Genomic DNA, 13407 nt, shown 5'->3' with positions numbered 1-13407 from the left:
TCGATCATATAGCGATATGCTAATAGTTAATCCAGAGTAATCACGTTATGTATCTGTTACAGTGCCTGCTCCTAAGAAAACAGAGGCCTGGAAGGGACTATTTTACATATTCAAGAGACTAAAGCTTGACAAATCACTGTGTTCAGAGATTTAGCCCTCGTGACAGGGGAGGCCTTGAAGACAGACGATCATCTGAGCTGTCTTCTGTGTGGCGTCATGTGTGTTCAAAATCTGTAAGAAGCTGTGAAGATGTCCTGGTGGGGGGGGGGGGGGGGGGGGGGGGGGGGGGGTGGGGGGGGCGCATTAATATGAACACACAGGAGTCTCTTTAGTTTGGAGTTTCTATTATTTCGCTGGGTGTTTCTGTGGTACTCTCTTTGGAAAATCAATGTGGCCATAATTGTAAATATACCCTTGCTACATGCGTGTTGTCACAGGTACCAACTCACTCAGCGAGGTCAAAAGGTCACGGACTAAACTGATCACTTATCAGCGGATCTTAGAAATGGCAGCGAGCAAAAGCCATTTGTGATGGGAAATCCATTTTTAATTGAATTTATGCATCTGCCTCTCCCCTCTGAGGACTCAAAAGGACTCACGGTCATTTTCTTGTCAAGCCAGAAGCGTTTAGTAACGTCGGTCGGCTCTCGGTTCGCGTGCGGCCTTTTTGACGGATGTTTGCACAACAAAGATCTCTATTGATCAATTGTTTTGTGGGGGGGGGAAAAAAGGTCATTCGTGGAACGGACATTAACGTTTACCGTCGCCCACACCTCAAGGGCAAACGGGTCGCAGCTTCCTCGTGGAGAGAGAACACATACGGTCTCAGATGTCTCGCCGCATTTCGCTCACTTTGCCATCGACGAGCCATGACGCTCTGGAGGCGGCGCAAAGGCCTTCTGCTTTATTTAGCTCCTCTATAAAAGACGAGTACCTATATGCAGGTATCCTATCGGGTCATATGAGTCACACAGGACTGTGAGAAGATTTTTTTGTGAGCTGTGGTTCGACATTTCATGAAATGTGCTTATCCGCCTTCTCGCCCCAGATACGATGCTATACAGCTGGCCCCGTTTCCAGTCTTTGTGCTAAGCTAAGCTAACTGGCTGCTGGCTCGGGCTCCATAATTATCCTCCCAACCTCTTAACTGTCTCTGCAGTGTTTCCCCACACTATTCCTTTAATTGATCCACCGTCACCCCCCCTCCAAAGTACTGAGGTGACTTCCTGTTGGAGAAAAACCGCTGAGGTGCTGTACGTGTGAAGAGATGTTGCTGAGCTGTCGAGTTGTTGAGTGACCATGGCGATGATGTTAATGCATCGGATCCGGCTGTCAAATCGTCCTCAATGAGCCTACATACTGACAATATCCTTTTTTTTCTAAATCTTTCCTTTGAACATCGTCCCCGGCTTCGACAGGCGGCAGCGCTCGGTGACACGTTACGAGATGGATGAGCCACAAGCTGTTCCCAGGTTGTATTGTTCCCCAGCCTGCCGCCCACCTCTTCAAAGTGCTCCGAAGCCTAATTCCTCTTCCAGGACTGTGGGGATGGGGGGGGGGGGATGGGACCCTGCGCCCTCAGTCCAATCAGTCTCTCAGCAAGCACACAAAGGTCCTGCTGCTTCTACAACTGGAAACTTGGCTTGATGGCGAGGGAGGCATACTGCTGGACCCGAGTCAATTGCATTTAATTTCAATTTAGGAGATTCAGCCGGGCATCTTCTTCAGCCCCAAATGACGAATAAATACATTACCATTTTCACGTCTAATTGAATTTAAAACCCTGGCTAACCGGATGAAAGTCGGATGGATTTTTAGATGGCGTTCTTATTGGTGCTTCAAAAATTAGCGCCGAACATTGCTCCATCCACTCCGGCTCGTCTCCCCTCTCCACCGGCACCATTAGCAGCCGGGTGGCTGGTTTGTGGTGGAGCAGAAGAAGAAGAAGAAGAAGAGGCAGAAAGCAGCAGCAGCAGCCTCGGGCACATTGCTGATGGCGAGAGGCTGTCATTCAAAAGAAAGTGTTGATATTTTGTGAAATAGGCTTATTTGCATTACGGTGGAAAAATTAGACTGGAAGATTGTTACCACTCACTTACAGTCAGAGGTCTGTTAGCTTAGCACGAAGACTGCAATTAGGCTAGAAACAAGACCCAGCAGCCAGCGCCTCTGAAGCTCTTTGATAAAACACGCTACAGCTTGTCCATTTGATGCTCATCAAAAACTGTAAAAGCAACATTATCTGCTTTTATCGGGTGTGATGTGCACACACTATTTTTTATTTTATTCTTTTTATCTCTGAGAATTTAAACAGCAGAGCCTCATTAATGAGCATTAGAGGTGCCGTCAGGTGGATTTTGTTTTAGCTTTGGTGCAGTTTCTAGTCTTTAGTCTACGCTAAGCTAACGCATTTCCCAATATGTCAAACCATTCCTTTAAAAAAAAAAAAAAAGAGGAAAAAAAAACATAACGATTAGCAGATAACTGCTGCGGCTCACCGCGGCTCAGACAACATGGCAGTTTTCATACTTAAATGGGTCACCTACAGCATTTCTCCCACACAAGTACATCACATCTTTTGTGCGTGAAACAAACCAACAACACATGATCTTATGGTTTATCTAAAGAGGCTTAGTCAGAACTGCATGTGCTTGATTGTGCAGCGTGAAGGCACAGAGCCCTTGTTTATGTGAACTTGGGATGAAATGGCCCTGATCTGGAAGACAGGAGAACGGGGGCCACCCACAGGGCAAGTAGCTGTCATCGTTGATTCACTGGGGGCTGAATTCAGTAAATTCTTAAGCAGCCTCTGTGAAGAGAACCCACCTTCTATGGAGAAACTCCACAAAAGAGAGCTCTTACATTCTCCGGGTGGGAGATTACTGGGAGGGCTGGTGCAATTATGCGTTCTCATGCTGAATTGAGTGGAGCGGAGAGTTGTAGCTAATCTGCAACTCAAACAAGAGTAAATCTTAGCTAATCAACGGCGAATTACAATGCCAGGCACAGGCAGAAACATAACAACTCGGGGATGTGTGTGTGTGTGTGTGTGTGTGCTGGTGATTCATGCTATGCTTTTCAAACCGTGGTGAAATACGCCCTGGGGCGAGAGCCATCTCCGTCAAAGAGCAACTCAACACACATTTTTGGAAGGAAATAAAAACACGCAGCGACGCAAGAACAGGTGAAAATGTTGAAACGCAAAATGACATTACACTGGGAAAGCAAGCGGAGGCTGTCGCAGCTTTTGAACCCGGAGGAAGAAGCCCGGAAATCTGTGCACGAACGTGAAAATAAGCAAAAGAGACTTATTAATAGATGGGAGGATCGCAGTCTGTGCATGTTCCCGAAGAGATTTACGTCTCGCGGAACATTTGGCTCTGGTTTTTTTCTAAAAGGAAGTGAAGTGAACTGATGAACGACTCCACCGTGATAACCTTTTGTAAACAGAGGGCTTAACGCAGGCCTGCACGAGTGAAACCAAACTTCCTATTGGAGAGTAAATGGTTCATTCAAGACCTCGAGTGCGGTTCTGTAAAAGCCCGATTTGTTTGGGTTTCGGCAGCACGAGAAAAGTGAAACGCACGAATGCTTTTATGCGGAGTAATCCTGGAGGATTTCTGATATTAACATGGTAACTTAAGTTAATACACGACACTCGTGGTGTGTGCAATCACGTTGAAGCGTCTTTGTGATCAACAAGAGTGGGATTAATGGAGAAACGACGACTTTGCGTTGCCCTCAACGTGGAAACAAGGGAAGGTTAACACATCAGATTCCACTTAAAAGTTACAATCCTTCATCGTAAACCAATATTAACAACCATAACATTTATGGTTGCCATCTATTCTGCTATAGTCATTGGATTGAGTTTACACTCATTTCAGCACCGCCCTATAATTATAGTTTGCATGGGGTCCGCCATTCCATTCAAATAACGTGCACAAGCCATTCAGAGAAAAAGAAGACTGAACTTCTTTGCGTCCAAAGAGATCCAAGAGGTTTCCCTTCAGGTCCAGGAGAGAAGATAGAACGCCATCCAAGAAGTCCAGGTCGAATAATTAGTCTGTGAGCCGGAGGGCTTATCAGGCGGCGGTTTATCCCTCCTTGAGGCCGGATTTTTACAACCCTGGAAAGCTATTGCTCTATGCTCGTGAGGTAAACAACATAATTACCACAATACTTAACTTTACACGCTATAATGCCAGAAGGAATGTGCACATGCATGTACTGTATTGGATTAGTCCAAACAGTGTGTTGCTGGGTGACGTTGGATTAGGCTGTTGAGCCAGGATCAACATTTTCACTTGACGCCATTGTTTTTGAGTCCTCTGTGTCATTCCCCCCCCCCCCCCCCCTGCTGTGCCAATGAAATGGTCTCATTGAGATGAATGACAGGGCTGTGTTTTATAAAGCAGCGCTATTGTTGGTCTAAATGGTCTTCCGTGGGAGACGGCTAACGACAGGCCGGCCTCTGATGAGCAGCATTTCTCTCGTGGTTTGGAGGAAGCTTGGAGATGTTAAGCAAAATTAAGCAATTTCTAGATTATATCTTTTGCTTTGAGAAACAACGAGAGCACTTTTTTTTTTGTTGGAGAAATTTTTTTATTGGAATAAGAGAAGCACAAAATCAAACGTGAGGATCTCAGAATGTAGAAGTCTGTCAAAAATGATTATACGTCTCCGTTACTGCCTACTTTTCAGCAATATTCCTCATGCAAAATGCAAATGAAAGCCCATATTGATAATACGTCAGCGTTGATAACTCGTGGTTAAATGTCAGCGCAACCCAGCGGAGAATGAAGCCATTTGGTTTGAAAACATAATTTTCCATGTTCCCATGAGATCAGGCTGTTTTTCGTCCTCCTGACGTCACTCTGCAGCGGATGGGACCAGCCCCTTCTTGGCACCCTGGTGGTAGTGACTCTCCAGCCTCCCTGTGAGAGAGAGAGAGGGGAGGTGAAAGGGAAGGAGGGGGAGGGAGACAAGAGGAAGGGATGAATCAAAACACCATCAAAGGAACAGTGACCTCTCTGAGAGCTCAAGGCCAGCTGATTAGAGGCGGCCCTGGATAGACAGTGGAGAGAGAGAGAGAGTGTTTTTTATATAGATGTATATTCAGTGTAATCTAATGATAACAAAGACCACACATATAAAGGACGACGGTATATGCTGTTAGTGAAAACTAGATTTACAGCCTGGCGGTTGTAAGCCTCGGTCGAGCTGCAGTTTAAATCCACGTCCGTCCAAAGTGTCACCACTTAGTTTTTTTTAGACCTTTGTGTAAAATTCTCTGCCAGAATTCTTGAGCCAAAAAAACCACTTTGGAAGGTCACCGCGATCTTTGAAAGACAAATTCTAATCAGTTCGTCCACGAGTCCAAAGTGGACGTTTGTGCCAAATTTGATCAAACTTGCTCAAAGAGCTCCTACGTACGTACGGACCACCCTGAAAACATAAAGCAGCCTCCCGCCACCGGAGCCTCTTCCCCCGGTTCAGAGGTGGCACGAGGAGCTTTTAAAGCTGACCGATTCTCTGATCTGGTGTCATGGTTGTTCACTTTGAACTCAACTAAGGCATCTCAGCAATTTACAGCGGACAGCGAGGCCGCGGAAGTGAAAACACAGGTATGCTGATGCCTCCTGGATGTCAGAGACGACCATTAAACTCTTATGAGCCACTGTGACTCATAAGAGAGGACTTTAATGGTCGAGTGCGATAGCTGTCTTCCGTACATGATTGAAGATCACTGTGGTAAATGGCATCTCTTGATAAGTACAGTGGATTGGGTGGATTATTTAGTTTTGAAAAGGAGACAACAGCTTCAGTACCGGTGTCAAAGGTCAGATTGGATTTTGAGTTGTTGTGCAATCCAAACAAATCCCTATAGTACTGTATTTATTATAGTTCCAGTGGGAGAATGGAGTGGAGTAGGAACATCAAAGCACTGTGGTCTCGTCAAGTGAGTCTGGAACATGCTTCAAACTAATAAAAGAGCTCTGGAGGCCTGAACTGAGTAAGAGACCACGACATAGAATAATGGTATCGTCAAGCACAAAAAAATGGATATAGCAGGGGGCCTAATATTGACCCTAGTGGGACACCTTTAAAAGCCATCCGCAACAACAACAGCCATTTGCACCAGGTGTGCACAGAACCGACACCAAACCAGAAGAGAAAGCGCTGTCAGTGGTAACTAATAAACATTACGCCACACAATCGTTTCTCTTTGTACTCAATTGATGCGCCCCGGGAATGTTAATGTCTGTGCATGTTTCTTGCTTTGCCAAGAATGTAACAGCCGAAGGATTCTTCCATCAATCTCTTTTTTTGTTTGGACGTGGTAGCCGAACCCATTAACGGCACCTGTCCTGCACAGACTTGCCGATTAGCAGACGACTCGCCGACCGAGCCGTAGAACAGTAGCCTCCATTGTTGTGAAAATCTCCATGGTTATAATTTATTGCCCGCGGGCCTCGTGTGAAGCTCAGAAGAGAATGTTCTCGAAGATGAAAACAGCTGTGAACTTGAAGAGGGATTTGGTCAAGTTGCTATTTATATTTTTTTTAAAAGGCTCGTAGCTATGGCGTCGCCATGGTGTGTAAACAAAACCCCCTTCAGCCGCTGACCTCCTAACGCACTGTAACCGACACCTCTCCCCCTCAAAACAGCCCTCGCATTATCAATCAAAATATCAACTTCTTCCATTAGTGCTCATACTCAGAAACTCGGGAGGGGCTCCCGCTTCGGCCCTTTTTCAGCTGGGCTTTGATAACCTGCGTTGACCCCGTTCACAACTGCAAGGCAGAGAATGAGGCCGTCTCTGGCTGACTAACGCACGCCTCTTGCTTGTCAAACCACAGCATTAGCTGGCTATCCTCCCCCATAGCTGAGGCAGGGGGGGGGGGGACGGGACGGTACAAGTGTGACAGGCAGGGGTTGTGGTTGTCACTTGTGCTTTCTTTTCATGTTGTCACGTTATGGCTGAACTCTGTGGGTAGCAGCGGCGTAAACAAGGTGTTAAGGAGAAGTGCCGTTTGCTCACCGTTTCCAAGTCTGTCTGAATGGCTGTCAGTGTCTGTCTGTTCTGAGCGCTGCGCTTAGGCGTGGAAGCACCCTGGGAAGTTTTTTTTTTGGGGGGGGGAATGGGGGTGAACGCTGCCGACCGGTTATCCGAGATTGAACCGAACGATAAATCCAGAAACAGAAAAATGCTTAATTCTTAATTCTTTTTGGCTGTTGTTCCAGTGTGAGCGTGAGTCAATATTGAGGAAAATTGCCTCTGGCAGTTTTCCCCCTGTCATGGCATTTCTGTGAAATGAGTGTATATACAGTGTATATATATATATATATACTGATTATATGAGTAAAAACGAGCTCTCGCAGAATGAGTATTTAGCAGCTGCGCGGTGTTAGTTACTCATTTGGCCGATGTCAGCACAGTTAGCCCATGGATGTGAATCCGAGCATAATTAAATATGCGTCAGCTTCAAGGACACCGAAGGACTCTGAAATGAGGACGCACTATGCACAAAGTAAGTTTTATTATTATTATTTTTTTTAAAACCATTACATTGTTCCTTTCGAAGCATATTAAAGTCACACATCAGATTTATTGACATTGTATAAAAAGTCCTGTAATTAAGGATCTCCTGGCCAGCCGGTGCCTCGCTAAAATAAACAGGAGCAAAGACATTGTGACTAAATAAACAGCTAAACTAAACAAATGATGAAACATTTGGGTGACAGAGCCTTCTCCATATCTGCCCCCTCCCTCTGGAACTCTCTCCCCAAACTCATCCGAGACTGCACTGATCTTTCCTCATTCAAATCGCAAATCAAAACCCACCTGTTCAGAACTGCTTTTAATGTGTGATTGTTTGTTTTCTTTTGTTTTTCTTTCTTATCAGGGTCCGAGCGACTCAAAAGTCCCTATTTATTTGTTTTACCTGTATTTGAGCTATTCTTATTTATTTATTTGTAGCTTTGAGGATGTTTTAATTATGTGAAGTGTCTTTGAGTATTATGAAAAGCGCTATATAAATTAAATGCATTATTATTATTATTATTTGCAATGCTCGACGCGACGCTCGATTTAGTGGCTTGAATTCGACTTTATTCAATGCCGCCAGCTGGCTAAGAGCGTCGCAATAAGTAAGTCATACCACCATACGGAAGGAACGTGAAATATTAAGAAATAAATTCACAGACACTGACATTTTATCACCTTACTAAGTTGTTGAAACAGTGGCCTATTTACACCTCCAGTGGACAAGGAGCGACATTAGCATGCATTCAAAGTCAGCGCCACCTGGCACATGCTAGTTCGATATTCAAGCGAGGGAAACATTTGACTCTTCGGCTGCTAAACGCTCCACTGTGTTCACCAGCTAGCTGCTACATGTGTGTCTGTTTGCTATTAAGTGTTTTGGGGCAGGTGGCTTACAGTTGGGTTTTTAGAGCCTTTTCACTGGAAACAGCTGACTGTGGGCGAGAGAACCAACAACAGCTGGGGCCAAAAACTAAACATTCTTGTAGAAAACCTCCATATAACTGATGGGAACTGTGGCCAGGTGGTAATAATAATAATAATAATACATTCTTTTAATCCCGTCATTGCTTTTTTTTCTCCCCCAGTGACTCAACTCTTATCCGGGGTTCATTCACCAGAACCTTTTCCAGGGCATTCTTTAAGTGATTATCTTTCTGTTATGACAGACAGGGATCACACACTAATATGTTCCTATACCGTAACCATGAAGTCACCCCTATGTGCTTAGTAACGACGACACGTTGATCACAGAATAATGAAGCTGTAAGGCTGGACAAGCTAGCGAGCATTCCAGTTTAAACTGGGCCAAACATGCGAACCAATTTAACACCATGACTGGTTTGTAATGTCACACAGCTTGCATGTGTTACCATGTGACATAACTTGGGGTGGGTGGTGGGGGGCGGGGGAGGTTTCCCAGCGTTTCCGACAACATAACTGAGCTCAGCCCAGTTCTCTTGAACGCAGCCCTTCAGATCGCAAAGAACGGGGAGCTGCTCGTCGTTCATTCTCAGCGGGAAAAAAACAAAAAAATGTGAACGTTGAAATCATTTTCCAGAGCGACGTAAGATTTTCCAGGACTCTCTCATTTTCCCACGTGTTTTCAATCGTAGTTAAATGCTTACGTTTGACCTTTATGAATCGTTGGTGTCCTTGTTCTGAGCTCTTATGTCTGTCTAAGGACATTGAGAACAACAACATGTGTTTACAGACCTGGACAACAAAGCCCATTCTGATTACCGAGTATCGGCGCGCTCCTTATTCTATTATTTTTTTATTTTTAAAAAGGGTTAATCACTGGAGTCAGTCCACTTCCTCAGTGTGTTTTCGCTGTGTGAATGAAGCCAGAGTAACAGTTAATTGTCGTGTCAGTTCCGTCGCCATGGCAACCTCCGAGTATTAACTCCGCTCTCGACTGAATGTTCCACTGAAGTGCTTCTCTCTAATGCGGGGAAACAGTGTGAGAACTGAGTTGTCCCTTAGGCAATTTCCCACACTTATTAAAATACATCCTTGAGTGAAACGTGGACAAATAACAAGGTTTTTTTTGTACAACTGGCCACGAAACGAGCAAAGAAGAACAACAACAACAACAACGACAGAGTGCAGTAAGTGGCCCCCTGTTGTCACGTCTGTCAGAGGTTGTGTGAACAAGTCAGACTCATTATATTCGCCCCGGAAAGTCAATCCGGCAATGTACCATATTCCTCGGGTGAAGGCGACTTTTGTTAATGGCTCCGGAGCTGCTGAGCTGTCGCATTTCAGAGTGGGTGCTGCGGAGCCCGAGAGAGCTGGAGGGAAGGCAGAGTGAGGCTGGGGGAGGGGCGGGGGAGGAGTGGGTGGAAAAAACAGGGAGACAGCAAAAATGAGACAGAAGGGATGAGAAGAGGGAGAGAGGGAGGTGGGAGAAAAGGGATACAGATAGGGCAGGCGAGGGTAGAGAGAGAGAGAGAGAGAGAGAGGAAAAGCAGAAAGGCTGGCCCATCGATTGGCTGAGATAATTTCCCATTGATTGCTGCACTGTTTGGAGATTGCAGGAGAAAGGTTTATTGCCCACATGCTGCAGCTGGGGAGGAGGCCATAAAATAAGCACAGGTTGTCTGCAGAGGGCTGGCGCTCCATCATCAAGGCCGTAAAACACACACACACACACACACACACACACACACTGCACTCAGCCTACATATTCATACGACTGCATGCGTATTATTCCCATTACACGTGGCGGGAGAACACAGCCCGTTCGCTGATGGAAAAGCGCACTTGCATAATCCCTTGAAAGGCCAGGGGCAGTAGTGCAAAGCGTATTTATTAGGCTGAAATAGAGGTCCATTGACATCCTCCCTGACATCAATAACACCCAAGCCCATCAGCTTCCTTGCAGTAATAATCACAAGAATAATTGGCTGGTTGCTGTTTCTCTTTCTCTTTCAGGGAGAGCTGACTGCCTACGCGCCGAAGAATAAAATAGGCAGAATTCTGTATTCTATCCTTTTTTATTACACGGCGGTCCCAAAGCACCTGGATAATAAACCAAGCGCGGCTCGGCATATATACACTTTACCCACATGTTGACACACACTCTCTCCGCTGACGCACTCTGACACGAGGCAATTACTTCATGCCTCCAAATGATGACACAGAAAGGAAAAAAAAGAAAAGGGTGTGGAGTTAAAAGTGGAGCACCACTAAGCTCTGTGACTGAATGTAACACCTTCAACGGTATATCTGTTACATCGATTCCCACTGGGCGCCCACAGTCACCGATGCTGCGTCTATCACGAGTCGGCCGCCCCGGAGAGTAAAAAAAGGAGTTCGGAGTGCAACGGAAACTAAATGGCAGGATTTAATGGTTCGAAATTCAAACATCGGCGTCGAGAAACAGACGGCAAGGCACATATTCCACCTAAAAGTTTAAAGAAAAAAGCTTGTGTGAACTGACAAATCTTCAGTTCACACGCTTATTCTGGGGGTCTGGTAGATAATATCCACAAACTAACCAAAAACAACCCTGCGTTTCCCCTTTCTTTACATTTTCTAAGCTCTACAAATTGTCCACCACACTGGGCCCCACGTCCCTTTATTCATAACAAAGACATCTTTAATAACTGGTCCCAACGGTCAAGTTCCCCTTTTGTAAACGAGGCCAACAACAACATGCTTAACGTGCAGATCTTTAGGGTTATTGTTCACCATCAAGTTTATCAAGTATGACAACAATCGCTAAAACAGCAGCAAACACAAAGTGCAGGAAGTCAGGTGATCGCCCAGAGAAGATTACGTCGTCTTGGAATGATTCATATCTGTAGCGAAGGGGGATGTCGTGTTATTTCAATGGATAAGTGAAAACGATGACCAGCTGGTGGCGCTAAAAGCAAAAGGTCAGGCAATCGGCCAAGTCTTTAGGGATTCATCTTCTGTACAACATTTAATGGCAATCCTACCCATATTTTGACAGATGTTTCATTCTACTGGGTCCTGTAGTGTTTATTTTGCAGAGTTATATGAAATAGGACATTTCTTGGGGATTAGTTGGATTTATATACATTTGGTGCACGAGGTTGGTGGACGTGGGACTGAAACAAGCCGATGTTCGCAGTAATTAATACAACGTGTGGCTCATTGATGTTTTTTTAATAGTTTTGGACACAGAGCTTTATGGCACAGAGGAATAATCTGTATCAGGCGTTGGCTGCACTCGCTGTTATTGTTCACTCTGGTCTTTTTCGTGGCATTTGTTTGAGATGGAAAAAAAAATATCGCACACCAAAAAAAAAAACAAGGTACAAATAATTCCTTGGAGCTACGTTTATAAAAGCTAGCAGCAGTCAATACAGCTAAAATGCTTCTGAGAAATCACGTGTGGCGGTTGTATTTCGACATATTTCAGCATGACTGGTCCAATGGTTTTTAAAGATGAAGCGAAAGGGGCTCCCAGTTCATAAAAAAAATCTAATAGGTTTAAAAAAAAAAAAAGAAGAAGAGAGGCTTCATTCTGACTTGAGCTCAGCAACACTACGCTTCCATCTTCTTTGCCTTATCTGGCCTCAGCTTAGCACACCTCCAGCTGAAGTCATTCGAGAAACCGAGCCGACAGCCTTGAGCACTGCAGGAAAAGCGAATGTGTACAAAACCCTCGGTAGCCAGGGGAGAACGGCGAGAGAGCACGGGGGGGGGGGTGGGGGAGGAGAGAGAGAGAGAGAGAACGGCATGGATTCCCATCTCGCTGTTAGTCACACCTAATTTACATTCCCTTCCTGCGCTGCCGAGCTGGTGAATTTACAAGTGGATAGAGAAGGTGCTGTTTGAGAGTCGCGTTGGCATGCTGTTTGCGAGGGGTGAGGGAGAAGCATGAACCGTGCTTCCCACTGCAGAGGAAAACAGTCTCTCTCTCTTTCTCTCTCTCCGTGTCTTGGTCCAAACCTCCCTGCCTGAAGCTGTTTTCACAGACACTGAGGGGCTGTAATGGCTGAGTGATTTCTCCAACCAGCAGCGCGGTGTTGAGCCGGTTTAGTCACGCACATGACAGTTCGTCACAACTCGCTAGAGAACGAGTGTCTGACAAGTCGGGGAAAGCAAAGGTGGTGCTGGTTGGTGGGTGGATGTGGAGCAGTGAGGACATGGTGATAGCCGGTTGATATCAGGGTTCCCGAAGTGCTTCTCCGGAAAACTAGAGCTCAGGTTGCACCTGCTTTCAGTTAGTTTGTTCTTTTCTGAATGCATTGCATTGTTTGTTAGGCTTTAAATATATATCAATACTATTAATATATAATATAATATATATATTATACAATATATATATTTATTTATTAATATTGTTTAAGAATAAGTATGTGGTCTTGGAATTAATTCATTATTTGATCATTATTACCAATTTCTTTCTTTCCTTCAATTTGTCAACTGTACTTTTGTGCAATGTACTACACACATACTACATTCTGCATTATAAGCCAACATCTCCAAATGAAGATTAACTGATTTAACAGATTTAGTTATGTTTAAAAAAAAAAGGACTACAATTACACTACAATGAAACTACAATCTTCTATGAAGTTTATTGACCCCTCCTATTAAACACTCATAAGCGGTATAAAAACACAATGTAGTCTTCACTCATGTGTCAACGACTATAACTGTGCACACCCATGAGTGGAGGCTGCTGTAGAAACAGACTATAGTTAAATACGGTCGTAAAAATACTGAAATAACTTCATAGGTTAGGAATGTGGACAAATACTAAACATGAATTAACACTTCCAACTACATTGCAGTGTTATAATCCATTTATTAATGATGCTGCTTTCAAATGTTTAATGAGAAGACTTAAAGTATTACCAGATCATTACCGTGCCTTT

General features: G+C 44.7%; 1 protein-coding gene across 1 annotated transcript in view; it reads right to left on the bottom strand.

Moving 5' to 3' along the window:
• Positions 1-4591: 4591 nt before the first annotated feature.
• The window catches only part of trip4 (thyroid hormone receptor interactor 4), a 68193-nt gene continuing 59377 nt past the window's right edge, over positions 4592-13407 (bottom strand). Inside the window, exon 13 of the mRNA XM_034529572.1 lies at positions 4592-4937. Coding sequence (XP_034385463.1) covers positions 4873-4937 — 65 coding nt within the window. The 3' untranslated portion in view covers positions 4592-4872. The remainder of the gene's footprint in view (positions 4938-13407) is intronic.

Source organism: Cyclopterus lumpus, chromosome 3 (genome assembly GCF_009769545.1).
Source record: "Cyclopterus lumpus isolate fCycLum1 chromosome 3, fCycLum1.pri, whole genome shotgun sequence".
NCBI classification, from domain to species: Eukaryota; Metazoa; Chordata; class Actinopteri; order Perciformes; family Cyclopteridae; genus Cyclopterus; species Cyclopterus lumpus.
The sequence above is the reverse complement of the archived record's forward strand: the minus strand, read 5'-3'. Positions and strand labels throughout refer to the sequence as shown.